Here is a 22,922-nt window from a genome sequence, read left to right as displayed (position 1 = left end):
TACCGTTCGGTCTTCAAATATTTATAGAGGAATTTACCTCTTCGCCGAGTGGGATTTACCGCTCGGTCTTCAAATCTTTATAGAGGAATTTACCTCTTCGCCGAGTGGGATTTACCGCTCGGTCTTCAAATCTTCAATTTTGACAAGGGGTTTATCTCTTGGCCGAGCGGATTTACCGCTCGGTCTTAATCTTCTAGCTCTTTGAGAGACTTTCATTGAATATGATTTTGTTTAGCAACTTTGGGAGCGATTGGTTGGCCTAAACTGGACTTTATTTATTCCATAATAAGAGCGAAAGTTAATAACAAAAGCATGAATCAAATGAAACCGAATTTAAACATGACAGTAGTAGAATTGTGGATGCTTCTCTTCAGTTGATAACTCCACGAAGCGAGCGTTCCCGATGACGATTGGGACTGTGACTATAGCCCCGCCCTCGCTCGTCTTTCCTAATTGCCCGCTCGGGGCTTCTTCGCGAATATCCTTCCTTAGGGAGGCCGTATCTTGCTTCCTTTATAAACCTTCGTAGATGTCCCGCCCGAATAAGATTTTCTATTTCATTTTTTAACGTGATGCAGTCTTCTGTAGTATGTCCATGGTTTTGATGGTACCGGCAACTCTTCCTTTCATCTGCGTTTCTTGGAGATGGTTTCCTCTGGGGTGTGATAAGTTCTACACTAAGGGCTTCTTCGAGAACCTTTGCCCTAGGTGCATTGAGGGTTGTATAATGGTGAACCTTGAATGGACGGGGAAACTCCCTACTCTTATCGCTGTTGTCGAACGGTCGTTTGCCGTCCTTTCTTCTTCTGCCCACATCAGACTCTTGCTGTCTTTTCCTCTGAGACAATCGCATTTCCTCCATACGGATGAACTCAGTTGCTCGCTCTTGGAGCTCCTCCATAGTTTTTGGCGGTCGTGCATACAATTTTTCCGCAAAATATCCTGGTCTCATACACGAAGGCAGATTATTGATAATAAAAGATTGATCTATCTCTCTAACCCGTCGTGCGATTTCAATATACCTCTTCATAAAATCCTTCAACGTTTCTCTTTTCTCCTGCTTAGTATTTACCAAATCCGTTGGTGTTACCTCCTGCTTCCGATTGGATGCATATTGTCTCCTAAAGAGGTTTTCCACAGTAGCGAAGCAATCCACTGTGTTCGGAGGAAGAGTGTTATACCATTCCAATGCCTCTTCCTTAAGTGACAACGAGAAGGCTCTGCACATGATCGGGTGGCTGTCCGTATAAAATGCCATTGCATTACCGAACGTCCTTAAGTGATTATCTGGATCCGCCGAACCATCATACTTATCCAATATGGGGGGAGTCTTTTCTGGCATTGGTGTTTGCATGATGGTTGCCGTGAAGGGCAATAAACTGGTAGGCCGAGCGGTCTGCAGGGGTGTTGGTTCCCTCCTAGCCCGACCGTTCGGGTTGGCGTGATTATGGCTTGCCTCATTAGCATTCTCTCGATTCGAGGCGGACTGCTCGGGAGGTTCCCGTTCGGCTCTTAACGCCCTCATCTCCTCCTCATGCCTCCGCCGCATCTCTTGCTGCGCATGCGCCTGTATAGTCTGCGCCTGAGCCTCAATCTGGGCTTGCAGCTCTCTTATTAAATCTCTGGTGCTCTGCTCCTCCATATTCCTTGTGGTCACCATTGGGTGTCTTCAGCTTGCTCTCGGCCCCACGGTGGGCGCCAAAATGTTTCGGTAGGGATTTGTGATACCGAGACACTAACCTTCGACTGGTGCGCTCCACTTGTCTGCTTCCAGTTTGTACCGATCGGTCACCTTCAGTATTGGACGCTCGGTCACCCTCTTTGTAAAAGAGGGGAGGTACCTGCAAAAGGCACTCCGACACTCAAGTTAGGAGCGGTTTTATGAACTGTTTGTTCCACTTAAATATTGAAGTCCTAATAGGATGTAAATAGGGCGTATTATAGTATAAGTTGAATCTGTCCTTACCTCAAACCCAAACCCTTATTTATAGAGTTTAAAGGAATTTGACGCATTGTTTTACCTCTTAATGATCATTAATGCAAACCTTAATTGTTTAACGACATTCATTATAACAGTCATTATGCGTTACATCTGCTTAATAGTTGTCGAGACCGAACAGATGAGAAGCTGGCCGAGACCGAACGGTATAGACCGAACAGTAGCGTGCAAGCCCATAGTCGAGACCGAATGGTAGAGACCGAACAGTAGCCTGAGCCCATAGTAACAATATTGATACAATGTCAATTGATTACCCCTATGGTGTTGATTTTTACCATTGTTGATGGTATATGTATGTTTATATATATGAAGTAGATATTTCATAAATAGTAGCGAAAATCAACAACATACTTATAATGTTATTATAAACCGAAATGGACACAAATATGCAATTATGTGATCATATCTTCGGCAATATTTCATTGTTAATAAGAAATGTTAGGATTTAAAAAAAATATTTAAATTTTTTGAAAGAATGTGAATACGTAATATATAAGATTTATAGTTCTGTACTAATATTATTATTTAAAAGTAACATGTTTTGGATAGTTACACATAATATGTTAATGGTTTCAATTATTTAACAATTCAACCAAACTCAATGTAATTATATTATATTTATAATTTAAGTCAAGTATGTTTTCTTATAAAATATTCTTATTATTTTAAATTTGTTTGGTTAAATTTATTATGTTCTAATTGTATTATTTAACAAGTCAACCAAACTCAATGTAATTATATTATAGTTTTTAATTAGTTCAATACTTAAAAATTATAATTTTCAATATAAAAAAATTAAAATTTTAATTCAATTAATTTAACTCAAACCAATTCACACAAAAAGTGAGTTTCATTACATTCTATTTATATATATATATAAAAGTAAAATTTCAATCCAAAGTGGGCTGGATATTCAATTAGCAAACACTCTTATTCAGTATGGTTTTAATCTTTATTATTTAATTTAAAAATAAATGCATATGTTTAAAAAATAAATAACTCATAAAATAATGTATTTTCTAAAAAAAACTCGAATTCAATTAAATAGTTTTTAAAAGCAAATGGAAATATATTATAATATATTAGTAATTAAGGAGGAGGTGTAGATTTACTTATGCTACAATGATTATGAGCCACAAATCATACAACTAATGATGAATAGCAAAGCACATCCCTCACCTACCACACTACACACACAACCCTTTCATCTTCCTCACCAAACCCTCGTTCTCAACCCAACCTGCCGCCAACAAATTACAATATTACTTTCTTTTCTCTTTTTTTCTTTTCACTCTTTCACTGTTAATTAATTAATTGAATAATAATACTTTGACAATATTTTAACATTATATACATACCATTCTCTGATTAGTCTACAGTGTCATTTTATCATATTAATGTTTATAATTATTAATTGTGAAGTAATTTTCGATCAATAACAAAATGACATATAAATAATGTTATAAAAAAAATATTATCAAAGTATTATTATCCTAATTAATTTATGTCTCCCTTCACAGTATCACTAAAATCAACATGTTAGTTTACATAATATTTCATTCATTAAAATTTATTCAAAGTAATAATCATTATTAAATTTTAATGTTTTAATTACTAAAAATATAAGTTTAAAAAAGAATGAGCTTGAAAACGTGTTTCTAACATCTCCCTAAATTCATTATTGTTACATAATCATCTACCATTCAATTTATACATAATTTGATTATTTGAATCAACGTACACGTAATCTATAACTGTTGTTTTATAAATGTACATATGATCACAAAAATTATGACAGTTAAAAAATGCCTTTTTTATACAATAACCAATGTTAAGGTTTAAATAGTTTTAGTGCTGGTTTATATATATATATATTATATTTATTTTTTACTTTTTTATTCTTATAAAATTTGAAATCAGTTTTTAGTCTTTATTATAATCTTTTATCCATTCAAAATTTTAATAATTATCTTTTGTTTTTATTTGTGGATTTTTCCAATTTGCATTATATTATAATAGCACTAGTAAGTGTCCACTTTTGTTTTCAACATATAAATAGTTAATTAATATCATATATAATACTAAGATTATAAAAATAACAATTCATAATTGTCTAGTAATCAAAAGTGAAATAAGAAAAAATTATAAAAGGATAAAAAATCAAAACTCATTCGTCTTTCTTATACTAAATTATATTTAGGTCTAAAATCTATAACTTTATATAAAGTGGATACAACTTAAATCTCTGAAATTGGTTGCTTTGATAGATAATAAAAATATTTGTATAGAAACAGTAGTTATATATGTTTTAGGATCGGGATTACTCAATAGTTTAGTCATGATAAGTTTTTTACATGATTGATTACTTATTATGTTATACTTTAATAATTATTATAAAAGTATAGAATTTTAAATTTTGGCTAACATAGCAATAAAACATTAGTGGTTGTCATAAAAGTTGTTTACTCTATTAATTTATATAATTCAGTGAAATAATTAATTAAAATGTAAAATATCAATACAAAAAAAATGTAACAACTTAGAGGCTTGGAGTGCTTACATCGTAAATTTAACACAGAAAACAATCTATTCAGTTTTTATATTATAATAATTGATGTTAACTTAATTCTTCAAAGCCGTTAACATTAAAATTAATTTAATTAGTTCCACCATCAGTTTCAAAAGTAGCATCAAAATAATTTCTTATATATATATATATATATATATATATATATATATATATATATATATATATATATATTATAAAGATTAATGAACACAGTTGACTTTAGCTTTCACTGATTGATTAAAGGATTAAATTGATTTCATTTTTTTAGAAGAATGTTGTTGTTATGTGTCTTTCGATAGGAGCACAAGTTGAGAAATTAAAAAAATAGAAACTACACATAACGAATACTATAAGAACTTTCTTGTATTAGTAAATAAGATACTTTAGTTAATAATTAATATCATTTATATTCCTTAATTAATACATACTCTTAACTATACATTTCCAAAATAAATATATGTAATAAAATAAATAAATATCATTTTCAAAGAATAATTTGGTGCCTAAAGTATTAAATTAACGTCATTTTCCTTAGGGGTATTTTTGTTTAGTATTTATCATTATTGTTAATTTTTTTTTTGTTTTCGAAATAATGTGATAACATAACTATTTTTCATACGAAGGTTGATGAGTTCAAACATGGCGGGTATTAAAATAGTTTCAAAGAGTGAATAAAAAAAAAAAGCAAATGATTGACTCAAAGACAAGAAACAAACAAGAAACAATCCATCAAAACACATAGGCTAAATAATATTAACTACACTGTGTTTAAAAAACATGGGATTAAGTTAAAAGTACCAACATTTCTCTATTTATTTTCAAAGAGGAATGAGAAGGAAGAGCATTTTAGACTTACCAAATTATTGTCCATATAATCCTAAGGATATTTCTCTTAGTTTTAAGAAAATAATTTTTATAACATAAATAATATATATATTTTATTCATTTGCTTCACTATTTTTCATGTTTAAATAAGGATAATGTTCCATTTTCTTTCTTTTTTTATTTATGTAAATAAAATTAATTTATTTTTATTTTTATCGCTTTTTTTTTTCATGTCTCTCAATTCAAAAAGTGTCCTCGGACAATTTTAGCTTTTCCAAGTCTTGTCAAGAGCTGTTTATAAAAGTCTATTTGTTGTGTTAAAGATGGGTTGGATAAGAGTGTAAAAGGAAAAATATTAGAAAAAAGGGTAGAAGTTTGATTGAATTTTGAATAACTACAAATAGGATGAAATTGATGTATTCCTAACTTGGATGGATATTTTCTTAAGTTAAAACGTGAGAAAGTTAAGACACATAACACAACTTTAACTGTATAATTGCTCTGAGATTATTTTTTTCTCATCGTGGTTTTAAAGCTTTAAGTGCAATTTCTAGAGATAGATAACACGCAATTAAAGTGCATTAAAGTGTTTTTCATACAAGAGATGTGTGATTAATATTATACGAAGAATATTTAATGTGATAAGAATTTCTTTTTGTGTCAATGATTCTGAAAATGATATGTAATGATTATTTCTTTTTCACATCTATATAAAGAAATTCTATCGAAGAAAAAACTTGACAAAAACATATCTATAAATCTTTCGTTATGTTTAGCAATCCTTAACTTTATGTTTGTAAAAAAATATATATTATCGTGTTTATAATTATTTAGTATAATGTGTTTAATCTTCTAGTTCTTTTATAATGTTAATTTAGTGCGTAAATAAATAAAGAAAAAAAGAAGGGTAAGTTAGTGATATAAAACAAATCATAATATATAATAATATTTTACACATGAATCATATTTATTATAAAACAATCTACACATTTTAAATATGTCAAGACCTAGATTATACTATCCGGATTTAGTATGAATGTCGAGTTGTGGTGGGTCGTGCACTTGTGGTAGCTTCTACGGCTTTGCAGAGCCATTACTAATGGGTTTCACCCTACCATACACACAATGTTACATCTTAGGCCATACTGAAAGTATCTAAACTAAGACCTTCTACTATTCTCACGACCATGTAACCTCTCCCCAAGGGTCACGGAGTTACATCCATCAACTACTCACATTATCAACCACTTATTCATCATCATCATATATCCCATATAATCATATATAACATATCAAAACACATATAAAACAATCTCACATTCCTTAAGAAAACCAAAATAGTGCATCAAAGATCATAGGACAACACAGAAAAAAAGGAAAACCAAAAACCTGCAAGAAGGGCTCCCAAGCGGCAACTCACTGTAATGGGACGCCTAGGGGGAGCTCAGGGGGCGCTCAAGGCCAACCCAACTGGAGGGAGTCAGGGGGCACTCGAGCTCCATGATAGCAAACTGCACACTTCTAAAAGTGGCCTTTGATGCACTTGAGCTTTGTTATAATGATCAAATGGATTCATTACACCCTATAATGGATGGAAAATCACATTTAGAATTGTAGTAAAATACTCCTTTGATCATTAGACTCAAAACTAGGTGCACTCAACCATTTGACACCTCCAAAAGTACCTAAACTCGAATTTACACCTTCTATACCTAATTTTTGCAACCTAACAACTTACACAAGTCCTAATAGACTCAATCACATATTACAAACAATCACCTTTAGCCCATACCTTCTAATTCAAAATCTAACTATTTCAAACCTCCAATTTTGCACTTAAATTTATCAAAAACACCACCAATGGAATATCCCTTACTTAGTTTTAAATCATATTTCAATTAATTCATACTTCTAACAAGTCTCAAATAACATATAATAAAACCTTAAACATCAAGTTTCTCAATCAAAACCCTATGTCACAAACTTGCCATTAAAACCTTTATTTTCAACCATAAAACCTATGTATTTGACAACTTCTTACTCCTTACCCTAACATCCAATTCCAATAATCAAATTCAACTTAATCACATACGATTCATATATTCAATAATCATCAAAATCACATTAGGTCAAACATTACATCAACATACCATCAACTAACATCATGCAAACACAATAAAATACTAGAACAAATATCACACTTTCAATTAAATCTTACTATCCATCCAAATAATCACAAATCATACTTATAAATTAATAGTTAATAAGAAACACTAGATTCCTTTACCTTTTTAGTAGCTCAAACCAATTCTAAAGAACCATACTCTACTCTCTGAGCTAAAAGACACAAAAGAACACCTACAAACAAGGAAAACATGATCAATGTATACACTAGAACCATTGATCAATAGAGAACTGAAGGGAAGACTCATATCATACATGCGATAGAGAGAAATCTCACATGCATCGAAGAATGTAAAATCAGAGAAAGAGTAGAAAACTAACTTAATCTATTTAAGAAATTGATCGGGTAGACTTAAAGATCTAACTGCGAGAATCACACAAGCGGTCTTTGATCTTCAAACAGATGAACATGATACAAAAACCTTTTGAGAGAAGGCAGAAGACTCTAGAAAAGTAGTTTCTAGAGAGATAATGCGTTTTAAAATAATAAAACTCGTTTATAACAATTTTTTTTATATTAAAACTTTTTCCTATTAAAACAATAAAGTCTCATTAGTTTTAATTCAATACCACTTTTAAAATACAATTTTCCAAGTTCACACATCAAGCATTTTTAATAAATATGGTTAATACTAAAAGTTAAAAAAATAAAAAAGGTTTAATCCTTTTCGACATCCCTATTTATGTACGAATGTCTCAATTGGGTCCTCATTTTTTAAAGTGTATCAAAATGGTCCCTAATTTTGAAAATTGATATCAATTGAGTCCTTTCCGTTAAGTTGGCTGGACGGCGTTAAAAAAATTGATGAGTGGATGCTGAGATGGCGAACGAACGCTCGTCCACCAGCGAACGAACGCTCGTCCACCAGCGAACGAACGCTCGTCCATCAACGAACGAACGCTCGTCGACCACCGAACAAACGGTCGTCCAGTGTGGAACGAACGGTCGTCCAGTAATAAGAGGTCGACGAGCGTTCGTTCTCTGGTGGACGAGCGTTCGTTCTCTGGTGGACGAGCGTTCGTTCGCTGGTGGACGAGCGTTCGTTCGCTGGTGGACGAGCGTTCGTTCGCTGGTGGACGAGCGTTCGTTCGTCATCTCAACATCCACTCATCAATTTTTTTAACGCCGTCCAGCCAACTTAACGGAAAGGACTCAATTGATATCAATTTTCAAAATTAGGGACCATTTTGATACACTTTAAAAAACGAGGACCCAATTGAGACATTCGTACATAAATAGGGATGTCGAAAAGGATTAAACCAATAAAAAATAGTCAAATACACCTATGATTCAGAGTACAAATTATTCCCCATTAATATTTGGTATTTTATCTCCAAAATACATAATACATTGATTTTGATAACTTAAATTGTTATATTATATTTTAAAATATTAAAATTAATATGTTTTAAAAACTAGTAAATAAATAACACAGTAAATCTAGTACAGAATCAAATTCTATAATTAATCTATAGTAACTTAAAAAGGAAAATTATTTGAATTTGATATAATTTTTATTTGAAAATTATCACTTAAAAATTAGAATTTGATATACAAGTTAAAATCCATAAAAAAGTATAATTTTTTCTATATAAAAGGTATAATTTTTTTTATATAAAAAGCTTTTTATTTTTAAATTTGTTTTTGCTAAAATGGGACGAGGATCTCCGCCGAACGTCCTCCTGTCGCTTCCTGCTTCTCCTAGCTCCAATTAACCGAACACCGAATGAGGGGTGACCTGCAGAAGACACTTTGACGCTCAAGTCAGAAATTTTCTGTGTAGGGCTTTTATAATTTAGTAGTGAGTAAAAGGTGATTTTACCTCAAACCTAAACTGATGACAAACTCCTAGCTAAGGGTCCAATCACAAGAAGCATGGCCAAACAAATTCAAGAAGGATTAAAATCATTTCCAAAAGAAGGAGCTAAACTCTTATTTACTTGGGCTATCATGAAGTATTTCTAGACCTTGTATTAAGGGTCAAGTAGTATAGGGTATATTTTTAGGCCTTGTATAATGGGCCAAGTATTGTATGGTTTGTAATATTAGCTTAAAAGAGTGTGTCCCACCATGGGACATGATGGCCACATGGCAAGCTCTTAGTGAAGACACTTCTTAAAAAGGAAGTGGCCATGTGTCACTTTCCAAGTGGAGAAACTCTTCCTAAAGTGGATTGCCACATGTCACTCTAAGAGTGGAAAGCTTTTGCAAAAGTGGATTGTCACATGGCACTTTAAGAGTAGAGGAACTTTGCAAAAGTGGATTACCACATGAGTGGAGAAGACTTTACAAAAGTGGATTGCCACATGGCACTCTAAGAGTGGAGAAACTTTGTAAAAGAGGATTGCCACATGTCTCTTTAAGAGTGGATAGTTTTTAGGGTTTCTTGTCTACTTTGGAGACACCTTTCTCTATAAATAGAAGGGTCTCCTTCCTTGTAAAATCACTTGATGAATTTGAATGTTATTATGCCAAAATGTGTGCAAACATATCTTGTCTCAAGTCAAGGCTAGAGCATCCCATGAGGTCCCTCTAACCACCCTTCTCTAGAGTTGGCCCAACCTCTCCGGAGATCCATCAAACACCTCCATCCTACCACAAATACTCACCAAAATTGTGAGCCCACCACCATATTCATCGCTTCCGCACAAATTCCACCTCCATAGCTTCATCTTCGTGCTTTGGCCCAACCTAGCTCGAGGAGGACGCTATCATTTGGTATCAGAGCTTTGGGTCTACAAGAGCTAAGTATCTTGGTCCTTTACCTATCTTTGTGTATTTCTTGTTGTTATTGTGTTGTTCTTTATTGTCTTCCATTGTTTACATCCATATATGTTATTTTTATGGTTCTAGTTTGTTCTTTTGCGGAACCATTCGGTTTTTACCACTAAGTTTCCATATACATGTGTTGTGGCGTGCTTTTATTTTTTTTTGAGTCTTTCTTCATATATTTGGTTCTGTTTTAATGTCATTTTTGGGTTATTTTTTATTTTTAATTCCATCCATGTTGTCTAGAGTCATGTGTAGTCATTTTTATGTCATTTTCTCTTAGTTCGGGCTTTGCAAAAATCATAAAAAAATATGTCCCATTGGGATTTCGAAATTACAGTATATACATCCATTTGAGTGCTTTTTTATTTCATATTTGAGTTCATGCTTGTCATTAGATCATTGTCAAGTTCTTAGAGTTAAGTTTCTCTTGTGTTTCTTTGAGTTTCATGCTCTATTTTTGATTCTAGTAAGATTTCTTCCATTTTTTTTCTTTGAGTCATGAACTTTGAGCTACCCAAACAAATTGTCCAGATCTAATTTGTGTTGAAAAACAAAAGTGTAGACAAAAGTAAAAAGCCAAAGTAAAAAAAAAAAAAGTAAAAGTACAAGCAAAAGCAAAAGTGAAAAAAAAAAGTTACTTTGACTTGAGACTATGACATGAGACTTTACCATGACACTTGGAGATGATACTTGGACATAATACCTTGACATGACACTTGGACATGACCCTTGGATATGAGACTTGGACATGACACTTTTGACAAAATATTGTCTCTGCTTATAGTGCACCATTAGCTCAGTGTTTGTAAAGATAAGAAGTAATAATTCTCTATTCTAATTGTTTTTTGTTTTGTTCATCTATTCTAGTGCCTTTCTTTAGGTAATTCTTTTGAGTGCCTAGCCTTCGTTTTTTTAAGCTTTATTTTCTTGATTGTCTTGTTCATTACTCTCTGTTTTGTCTCAACATAACTCCTTTTGAAGAGCTATTGTTCAAATTGGCCCTTGATTTACATTCTCTTTGGATTCCTACCTTTCGGATTTGGTTTGATATTTGCTGTAGGATATTCTTTGGAGGAAAAACGAAATTGGACATAGTATATTGGGTGATCGGAGACCTCTATGGACCTTGAAACCTTGAGGAAGAGACAAGAAGAAAAGGAGTGAAACACTTTAGAGAGGAACACACATTATTTATTTGTATTACGCATTTTTGAGTTGTAAAATTGTATTGCTTTTGGATTTGTAACTCATAACCTTGTTAGGTATCTTGGGGTAGTCTGTGATACTCAATCCCATATCCTAACAAAGACCATTAAACCATATTGAAAACGTTTTTAGTTGGTTAAAGTTTGAAGGTTCCAAAGTGCCTTCTAACTTTACCATTAGGCCGCATAGTCTAGTTTAATTGTTGTCTTTAACTGCTTATAATTTATTGTGTGTCTACTTGTGTATCAAACCTAATTCCATTTGAGAAGTTTGGTGCAAGAGAACTTGAGGTAAACTTTGGCTAGGAAAGGCTTGGATTTTAAGTGATCCTTAGTGATTCTCCTCTCTTTCCTGGAAGTGAACTTGAGATTATTTTGCCTCCTTAAATCTCTAAAGGAATTTACTTTTGAAATACAAGTTTGTGTGTGCATTACATATTTTGAATTTTTTTTAAGAATGTCTAAGGAACCTTCTTACCAAATTGATAGTGATTATAGTGAAGAGGCCCAACCAAATTTAGAACAAATGGCCAAGGAACTAAAATCACTAAAACTTTGGCAAAAGCAAGAATCCATTTTGAAAGAAAAAGAAAGAGTTGAAAGAGAACAATATCTTGAAACCTTAGAAGAAGAACTTAGAGTTCTAGCCCAAAAACAAGAAAAGGTCCAAGAAGAGATAAAGAAAAGTAGGAGTAGGAGTCACTCAAGGAGAAGTTCAAAAACTCCCACAGAAAACACATACCCTGAACAAGATAGTAGGACTGCTGCACAATTCTACCAACATCCTCCACCTAGAAGGTATAGAAGGGAGAGTGAACAACCACCAAGAGAGATTAGGATAGACCTTCCTCATTTCCATGGGAAAGAAGATGTTGAGGCATACCTAGATTGGGAAATGAAAGTAGAACAACTTTTTGAGTGTCATCAAATAATAGAGGAAAGGAAAGTTTCCCTAGCCACCTTAAGCTTTCAAGGGAATGCCATGTATTGGTGGACTGCCCTAGTGAGAGAAAGAAGACTCTCCAATTCCCCTCAAGTCCAATATTGGAATGACTTGAAGAGTGCTCTAAGAAGAAGACACATACCTTCCTACTATCATAGAGAGCTTATGGATAAACTCCAAAGGCTCCAACAAAGAACCATGAGTGTGGAAGAGTATAGGCAAAAGATGGAACTCTACATGATGAGGGCAGGAGTTAGGGAAGAAGAAGGAACCACAATTTCTAGATTTCTAAGTGGTCTTAATCTTGATATTAGAGATAGAGTGGAATTGTTGCCCTATCAAGATCTTAATGATTTGGTACAAATTTGCATAAAGGTAGAGCAACAACATTTGAGAAAAGGTTTGAAAATTGACCACTCAAACTCATATGTTAAGAAAGACTACAAGAGGGAGGGAAAACAAGTGAGAAGAGAGGAAACCCCTAGGAAATTTGAGAAAGAGAAAGAGAAGCCCAATCAAGGATCATCATCATCCATGCGCACTAGTGAAATTAAATGTTTTAAGTGTCAAGGTAGAGGTCATATTGCATCACAATGTCCCACCAAAAGGATCATAATCTTAAGGGGTGTTGACTCATATAGTAGTGAAGAAGAAGAAGAGAAAGGTGCAAGTGAGGAGGAGAATGAAGGAGAAGATTCCTACCCTTGTGATGGAGATCTCCTCATGATGAGAAGAGTTCTCAAGAATCAACCCAGTCCCCAAGTCTTAACACAAAGAGAAAACATCTTTCATACAAGATGTAGAGTTTCAAACAAAACATGTTCTCTCATTGTAGATAGTGGCTCATGTTGTAATTGTTGTAGCACTAGGTTGGTGGAAAAGTTAGGTCTCACCATCAAACCTCATCCCAAACCTTACAAACTTCAATGGCTAAATGAAGGAGAGGATTTGAATGTGAACCAACAAGTGGACGTCAAGCTCTCAATAGGGAACTATGAAGATAAAGTACTTTGTGACATAATTCCTATGGAAGCTTGCCACATTCTATTAGGAAGACCATGGCAATTTGACAAAAAAACTATACACAATGGTCATACTAATGAGATTACTCTCCACCATAAGGAAAAGAAGTTTATTCTTCATCCCCTACCACCTTCTAAAGTATTTGAGGATCAATTACAAATGAAGAAACTAAGGAATGAAGAGAGAAATGAAGAGAGCATGCATAAGGATTTAAGGGAGCAAATTCCCAACTCTTGCATTCATGAAGAAAGGGAAAGTAGTGCTCTTACCAAGGTCACTCAAAAGGAGAAAAATTTGTCTAAGAAAACATTGAAGAAAACTCTCCTTTGTGAGCAACCTTCCTATCTCCTTTTTTGTAAAGGAGCACTTTCATGCATTACTGCAAATCTAGAACCCAAGTGTCTATCTCCTTTGGATAAACTTTTGAAAGAATTTAGTGATGTGTTTCCCAAAGAAGATCCCAAAGATCTTCCACCAATCAGGGGTATAGAACATCAAATAGATTTTGTTCTTGGGGCAAGTTTACCAAATAGGCCAGCCTATAGAACCAATCCTCAAGAAACTAAGGAGATTGAAACTCAAGTTCAAGAATTATTAGACAAAGGTTGGGTTCAAAAGAGTTTGAGTCCATGTGCTGTGCCCGTGTTGTTAGTTCCTAAGAAAGATGGAAAATGGAGAATGTGTTGTGATTGTAGGGCTATCAACAACATCACCATTAAGTATAGGCACCCAATTCCTAGGCTTGATGACATGTTAGATGAGTTGCATGGATCCATGATATTTTCCAAAATAGATCTTAAAAGTGGTTATCACCAAATAAGAATAAGAGAGGGTGATGAGTGGAAAACTGCATTTAAGACTAAATTTGGTCTATATGAATGGTTAGTAATGCCATTTGGCTTAACTAATGCACCTAGCACCTTCATGAGATTAATGAACCATGTCCTTAGGGATTGCATTGGAAAATTTGTGGTTGTGTACTTTGATGACATCCTAGTATATAGCAAGAGTCTTCATGATCATTTAGGACATTTGCAAATTGTTCTCTCCACCTTGAGGGACAATCATCTTTTTGCAAACAAAGAAAAATGCACATTTTGTGAAGATAGTGTGGTATTTCTAGGATTCATAGTGAACAAGCATGGTGTGCATGTTGATCCCACCAAAGTCCAAGCCATTCAAGATTGGCCAACTCCCCAAAATATAGGAGAAGTTAGGAGTTTTCATGGTCTAGCATCTTTCTATAGGAGATTTGTCCCTAACTTCTCAAGTATAGCTTCACCTCTCAATGAGCTGGTAAAAAAAGATGTGAAATTTGTGTGGGGAGAGAAACAAGAGTTGGCTTTCAAGCAACTCAAAGAAAAACTTACCAATGCACCCATTTTATCTCTTCCAAACTTTTCAAAAACTTTTGAGATAGAATGTGATGCAAGTGGTGTAGGAATAGGTGGAGTTTTGTTACAAGAAGGACACCCCATTGCCTATTTTAGTGAAAAACTATATGGTGCCACTCTCAACTATCCCACCTATGATAAGGAGTTGTATGCTCTTGTAAGGTCCCTTCAAACTTGGGAACATTATCTAGTTTCCAAGGAGTTTGTCATTCATAGTGACCATGAGTCACTTAAATATTTAAGGGGACAACACAAGCTAAACAAGAGACATGCAAAATGGATGGAATATCTAGAACAATTTCCTTATGTGATCAAATACAAGAAAGGAAAATCTAATGTTGTGGCTGATGCTCTTTCTAGAAGGCGCAATCTCTTTTCAAAACTTGGAGCACAAATTCTTGGCTTTGATCACATGGGAGAGTTGTATGAACAAGATGACTTCTTTTCCTCCATCTTTTCAAATTGTCAAAAGAAGGCTCAAGGAGGTTACTATGTGTCCAAAGGGTATTTGTTTAAAGAGGGTAAGTTGTGTTTGCCTCAAGGTTCCCATAGGAAACTCCTCATTAAGGAGTCGCATGAAGGAGGTCTCATGGGCCATTTTGGAGTTGATAAAACTCTCAACATTCTTCAAGAGAAATTCTATTGGCCCCACATGAGAAAGGAAGTTCAAAGGTATTGTCATAAGTGCATTGCTTGTTTACAAGCCAAGGCTAAAACTATGCCTCATGGTGTGTACACCCCTCTCCCTATTGCTTCATCCCCATGGGAAGACATTAGCATGGACTTTATACTTGGTCTACCTAAGACTCAAAGGGGATTTGACTCTATCTTTGTGGTTGTAGATAGGTTTAGCAAAATGGCTCATTTCATACCATGCCACAAGGTAGATGATGCAAGTTACATAGCAAAACTCTTCTTTAGAGATGTGGTAAAATTCCATGGGTTGCCTAGGACCATTGTCTCAGATAGAGATCCTAAGTTTCTTAGTCACTTTTGGAAAACACTTTGGTCTAGACTAGGAACCAAGCTTCAATTTTCAACCTCTAGTCACCCACAAACTGATGGACAAACCGAGGTTGTGAATAGGTCTTTAGGAACCATGTTGAGGGCTATCTTGAAAGGAAACCACAAATCTTGGGATGAGTACCTTCCTCACATTGAGTTTGCATACAATAGGGTGGTTCACAAAACTACCAAAATGTCTCCTTTCGAGGTTGTGTATGGTTTTAATCCTCTCACTCCTTTAGACCTCATACCTCTCCCAAATCCTAGTGATTTCATTCATAAGGAAGGAGTGTCTAAGTCTGAATTTGTGAAGAAAATGCATGAGAGGGTAAAGTCACAAATACAACATCAAACTGAGAGATATGCCAAGTATAGTAACAAGGGCAAGAGAGAAGTTATCTTTGAAGAAGGAGATTGGGTTTGGCTCCACTTAAGTAAAAATAGATTTCCAACACAAAGGAAGTCCAAACTCAACTCTCGTGGTGATGGACCTTTTAGAGTAGTTCAAAGGATTAACAATAATGCATATAGGCTAGAGTTTCCTTGTGAGTATGATGTAAGTGCTACTTTCAATGTTTGTGATCTAACCCCTTTTGTAGGAGATTTGGAGCAAGATGAAGATGAAGAGCCTCAAGATTTGAAGACAAATCCTTCTCAATAGGGAGGGGATGATGACAAACTCCTAGCTAAGGGTCCAATCACAAGAAGCATGGCCAAACAAATTCAAGAAGGATTAAAATCATTTCCAAAAGAAGGAGCTAAACTCTTATTTACTTAGGCTATCATGAAGTATTTCTAGACCTTGTATTAAGGGTCAAGTAGTATAGGGTATATTTTTAGGCCTTGTATAATGGGCCAAGTATTGTATGGTTTGTAATATTAGCTTAAAAGAGTGTGTCCCACCATGGGACATGATGGCCACATGGCAAGCTCTTAGTGAAGACACTTCTTAAAAAGGAAGTGGCCATGTGTCACTTTCCAAGTGGAGAAACTCTTCCTAAAGTGGATTGCCACATGTCACTCTAAGAGTGGAAAGCTTTTGCAAAAGTGGATTGTCACATGGCACTTTAAGAGTAGAGGAACTTTGCAAAAGTGGATTACCACATGAGTGGAGAAGACTTTACAAAAGTGGATTGCCACATGGCACTCTAAGAGTGGAGAAACTTTGTAAAAGAGGATTGCCACATGTCTCTTTAAGAGTGGATAGTTTTTAGGGTTTCTTGTCTACTTTGGAGACACCTTTCTCTATAAATAGAAGGGTCTCCTTCCTTGTAAAATCACTTGATGAATTTGAATGTTATTATGCCAAAATGTGTGCAAACATATCTTGTCTCAAGTCAAGGCTAGAGCATCCCATGAGGTCCCTCTAACCACCCTTCTCTAGAGTTGGCCCAACCTCTCCGGAGATCCATCAAACACCTCCATCCTACCACAAATACTCACCAAAATTGTGAGCCCACCACCATATTCATCGCTTCCGCACAAATTCCACCTCCATAGCTTCATCTTCGTGCTTTGGCCCAACCTAGCTCGAGGAGGACGCTATCATAAACCCTTATTTATAGAGTTTAAAGGAATCTGACCAATTAATTTACCTCTTAATGGTCATTAATGTAAACTTTAATTGTTTAACGGTAGTCGTTATCACATTTATTTGTGCATTAACTTTGCTCAACGGTTGTCGAAACCGAACAGTTGAGAGGCTCTACCCTGCACGTTGACTGTTCGGTTCCTTAAGGTCGTCTGTCATCCTAACCGATGGGTAGTGTATGAGCCCAAAGTAACATAGAGACTCCCCTGCACCTTTACCGTTCGGTCCGCAATGAGCCCACAGTAACATAAGCCCCCCAAGGCCTAGCAAAATCTTTGATATTACCTTGGGTTTGTCAAGTTATACCGATCGGCACAGGATTTTACCTGAGTTTTCAAGGGTCATGACGATTCATACAATAGCATGTGTTCCTTCTCGACCGAGCGGTGTTTACACTAGGAGTTCATTTGGAGCATTTCCTAAGATCAAGGGGAGAGTTCACGAAGAGTGTTGCTTACTGTTCGGTTTAGATCTTAAGAGTTCACTTGGAGCGTTCCCTAAGATTAAGGTGAGAGTTCACGAAGATCGTTCTTCACCGTTCGGTTTAGATCATAGGAGTTCACTTAGAGCGTGCCCTAAGATCAAGGTGAGAGTTCACGAAGAGCGTTCTTCATCGTTCGGTTTAGATTTGGAGCGTGCCCTAAGATCAAGGTGAGAGTTCACGAAGAGCGTTCCTCACCGTTCGGTTTAGATCTTAGGAGTTCACTTGGAGCGTGCCCTAAGATCAAGGTAAGAGTTCACGAAGAGCGTTCCTCACCGTTCGGTTTAGATCTTAGGAGTTTACTTGGAGCATTCCCTAAGATCAAGGTGAGAGTTCACGAAGAGCGGTCTTCACCGTTCGATTTAGATCTTAGGAGTTCATTTGGAGCGTTCCCTAAGATCAAGGTAAGAGTTCATGAAGAGCATTCCTCATCGTTTGGTTTAGATATTAGGAGTTCACTTGGAGCGTGCCCTAAGATCAAGGTGAGAGTTCATGAAGAGCGTTCCTTACCGTTCGGTTTAGATCTTAGGAGTTCACTTGGTGGCGCGCCCTAAGATCAAGGTGAGAGTTCACGAAGAGCGTTAGATCTTAGGAGTTCACTTGCTGTCGCTGCCGAGCGTCCTGCTTCTCCTAGCTCCAGTTAACCGAACACCGAATGCGGGTGACCTACAGAAGACACCCCGACGCTCAAGTCAGAAATTTTCTCTATAGGCCTTTTATAATTTAGACGTGAATTTATCTCGAACATAAACCCTTATTTATAGAGTTTAAAGGAATCTGACAAGTTAATTTACCTCTTAATAATCATTAATGATAACCTTAATTGTTTAACGGTAGTCGTTATCACATTTATTTGTGTGCACTAACTATGCTCAACGGTTGTCGGGACCGAACGGCTGAGAAACTCTATCCTTTTACCGTTGAGTCCAGAATGAGTCCATAGTAACAAAATCTTTTTACTCGTTTCATTTCAATCAAACTACCACTTTTTTTTTCATTTATTTTTTAATATTTCTCTTTTAATTCTTTATTTATTTCCTTTCTATAGTCTTTTCAGTATTTTAGTCAGGATGGATGTTATCTGTTAATTTTGTTTTACTGGATGTTACCTTTACAAACAAAAGTTACTTTAGTAATTATCATCAAGCTATTCAATCTTGACTGTAATTTATATATAACATAAACGTTCGAACTCAGTAGTAACCAGTTGAAAATACGTGTACTTCCCCTTCTATAAATCTAGTATTTGAATTTGAATATTGTAAATGATCAATATTTACATAGTATAATTAATTTTTTAAAATATATAATTTATAAATTACACTTTTAATAAAATAATTAAATTTTGATATTAGAATACGTTTTTGACAAATAATTGAAATTCAATTTAGAAAAAAACAAAAAGAAGATTGAATACAGGAGTACCTAGTAAGATGCCAAATCGAATATTTTATACCCTTTACCGTACACGTGCAAAAACTTGTATGATAAAATAGTCATCACGCAATGGAAACATCAAACGCAAGAGACCATTTTAGTGATGCCAATTACTGAATATTTATCTAACCACGAAAATTGAACACCATTTCTTTTACCCAAAATATGCAAAAGTAAAAATAAAAATAGTGTAAAATAAATTTAATTTAAATAGAATATAAAATTAAAAAAATTTAAACCTTAATCAGATAAAAATAGAAATACGAAAGATCTTAATTTTCACACATTGTAAACTAATTAAAAATAATTAAGTGACAGTATTTATACTGTCGACTGGATACTCCATACAGTATATACGAGATAGAAACAATTTGGTGTTCCCGTCACAAATAGAAGATGGAGAGTGGTGGTTGTATGATAACATGTGGAATGCAGGAGAAAATTGCAATGTTAATATTCTCGGGGACAAGAAGGGTTCCAGGGAGTCATATCTATAGGGTAACTGCCCAAGACTCGGAGGAAAGAGGTGAATTCTTGAACCTCGGCGAGGGCGTTCTGAGCCCTAACTTCCGCCATAGAAGCCTCAAAATCGATGTAAAACAAATACTCGAAGTGTTTGGCGGTTCCTTCGCTCTCATCATCGACAACGCGAATCGGACGGCTACGGTGAGGCCTGGACTCGATCTTCGTCAAGCTAATGTTTCTAAACGCGAACGCGGAAAGCACTTTAAAAAGCACAGAGGTTCCCTTATCGTGAGCGAACACGATGCTCGTCTTGAACGGCCGATCCGTGCGCGGAATGATCGGTTCGCGCGCCAGCATCACGAACCGCGTCACGTTGTTTGGATCGTCCTGGATTCCGTCTGCGAGGACCTGCAAACCGTAGAGCTCTGCGGCGCGGGCACTCGCGATTGCCGCCGTGTCGCGGAGGCCGTTTGCCGCGACGAACTCCGCAGCGCCGGCAGTGTCGTCGACTGCCTCACGCGCCACGTTGAGGCCGAGTTTCGTGAGTGAGTGCTCGCACTGCGCTAAGGCCTGCGGATGCGAGATCACGCGCGTGAGGAACTCCTTGCGGACGCCGGGGAGTGCCAGGAGGCAGTGGTGCACCGGGAGCTGGACCTCGCCGACGATGTGGAGGCGGTGGCGGAGGAGGAGGTCGTAGTTCCGGTGTATAGAGCCGCCGAGGGAGTTTTCAACCGGCAGCACCGCGCGATCCGCGATCCAGAGCTCCACCGCCTGGAAAGCCACCTCGAACTGGTCGCACGGTATGGCTTCCCCGTTCGGATACGCTTTTCCCGCTGCGGCCTCAGAGTACGCTCCGGGAACGCCTTGGTACGCCACGCGCAGCTGCGAGCCGTGCATCGGTGCCGGGGAGAGGTCGGTGATCGAGAGCGGCTTCGGAGGAAGCGGCTTGCTGTTGCCGCCGTCGTGTTTGACAGGTACGATATTTAGATTCGTTACAGCAGCGTTATTGCCGTTCACGGCGGCGGGGTTGTTGTCACCGGCGGGAGAATCCTCCTTCTGCGACATAATTTTACTGGCTAAGATGGCGTTCGAGCTTTGCCAATCGGCTCGAGTGGCGCCGAATCCTTGCGAGAAACCCGCGGTTTCGAAGCCGTAACCGCATTTGACCCTAAATCGGATCGGAGCGACCCGAATAAGCGAGTGAGATGGCCGATTGAGATAGTTGATAGGGTTAGCGCACGGCGGAGTGAGGGTCTGCATATTAAAGGGCTTAAGTGAAATTATTATTAAGAAAAAATAAAGCTGAGGTTTGGTTATTGGAATGGGGAATTTTGTTGAAATTGCTTATTGGGGTTGTGTAGTGTGTAGCTTGGTGTTCTCTTGAGAAAGGAACGAACAAGCTGAGAGCAGAGAGGGAAGGGTTGGGGAGATTATATATTGGTTGGTGGTTTTATATTTTTAAGAGAAAATGGAACATGCCATGTCTTGAGGGGATGGTGTATGCGTGAAGGAGGTTCGGTCAATCCCACACCTACCCCCTCCCTTTCTCTTTCAATCTCTCATTTTCCACACTCACACCGTTTTTTATTTTTTATTTTTTATTTTTTTTATTCTATCTGTAAATCTGTAAATTATGTTTTATCTTGCTGTTGAGTCATCTTGTCATTACAGAATTTCTGCCTTGGCCATGATTGTTTTCTGTTTTTTTATAATCATTTTTAGTTTCCAATAATCACCAGAAATGCAAAAATAAAATATGTTTGGTGAACTGATTCTTTTCTGTTTTTAGCTAAAACTTACTATGAAGTTGGTAATAATTCTTGTATTTTATTAATGCTTTCTCTCCTATTATTTTAATTTCTTTTAATCTCCTAAAGACATTACAAATTATAAACATTTAGGTGAAATGTTTTTCTTAGTACTGATTAAAAGATATTTTTTAACTACACAAGTTAAGTAGTAAGTTCAAAACTTTCTTAAATTTTCTTAAAAATTAAGTTAATTTTTATAATAAATATTTTGTATAGATAAATCTAAAGATTAAATCCTTAATTGTATATACTTAAAAAGTAAGATTATCTCTGAACGATTCCAAGTGATGACGGAAACAGAATTTTTTAAAATGTTATGAAAAGAGATCTGAGAAGGGTAAAAGGAAAGAAGAAAAGTGAAGAAAATTGTACATGTTTTAAATTGTGTTTCTGCAATGATACCTGCTACCTAGGGCCATGAAATTGGACCAAAGGTTCACTTGGGCCAATGAGCTCGAAAAACATTTAAAATTTGATTTGTCTAATTTATAAGTTGGTCTTTCCGAGTTGAATTTGTAGTGGATTAAGCTGTCCACCTATCTGACCCAAGAAGAATTGTTTTGTTACTAAGAATATTCCCTTCTCACTTCCTTGGGTATAATTATTACGTTCAATCCACCTTAGCCCTCCTCCCCATCCTCAGGAGTTCTCACCTCATACCACTCTCTTTTAGTGGGAACTCCCACTTTCTCTCTCATATAAACAACAAATGAACTAGGGATGGTAGTAATGGATAGGACACAAATATTCTCTACTTCGATCCACAATAAAAGATACTAGTTTGGTTTCTTATTTATTGAATATTTATGTATATTTTAAAACTTGTATATATAATAAATACTTGTAGATATTTAAAAAAATATATTTTATAAATTTTAAATTAAAATTAAAAATATGTAAAATATAATTTAAATTTTTAAATTTAATAAATATAAATTAATTTTAATTTTAATTAAGTTTAATTTAATAAAATATATATTTAATTTTAATTTTAATTTTTTATATATATTTATTATTATGATATATATATATATATATATATATATAAATATATATATCATATCAATATTAAAATACTCATTATTTATTATTATTATATGTATATATTTATTATTTACGGATATCTTTTATCATCCCTAAAATGAATTTTTGGTGAGCAAATGATAGACATCAAAGTGCTGGTGGTAAGCAAATGAAGACATTTTTGATAGAAAACC

General features: G+C 35.5%; 2 protein-coding genes across 2 annotated transcripts; both read right to left on the bottom strand.

Annotated features, from left to right (window-relative positions):
- Positions 1-370: 370 nt before the first annotated feature.
- Positions 371-1,660, bottom strand: LOC108339421 (uncharacterized). Its single transcript, XM_017576553.1, has one exon. It carries the CDS (start codon positions 1,658-1,660, stop codon positions 371-373), a length of 1,290 nt encoding a protein of 429 aa, XP_017432042.1.
- An 18,033-nt stretch (positions 1,661-19,693) lies between these two features.
- LOC108339524 (arogenate dehydratase/prephenate dehydratase 6, chloroplastic) lies at positions 19,694-22,055 on the bottom strand. The gene has a single exon (XM_017576656.2). It carries the CDS (start codon positions 21,152-21,154, stop codon positions 19,880-19,882), a length of 1,275 nt encoding a protein of 424 aa, XP_017432145.1. The 5' UTR covers positions 21,155-22,055; the 3' UTR covers positions 19,694-19,879.
- Between the last annotated feature and the right edge of the window lie 867 nt (positions 22,056-22,922).

Source organism: Vigna angularis, chromosome 5 (genome assembly GCF_016808095.1).
Source record: "Vigna angularis cultivar LongXiaoDou No.4 chromosome 5, ASM1680809v1, whole genome shotgun sequence".
Classification (NCBI taxonomy): Eukaryota; Viridiplantae; Streptophyta; class Magnoliopsida; order Fabales; family Fabaceae; genus Vigna; species Vigna angularis.
This window is presented reverse-complemented; position numbering and strand designations above follow the sequence as displayed.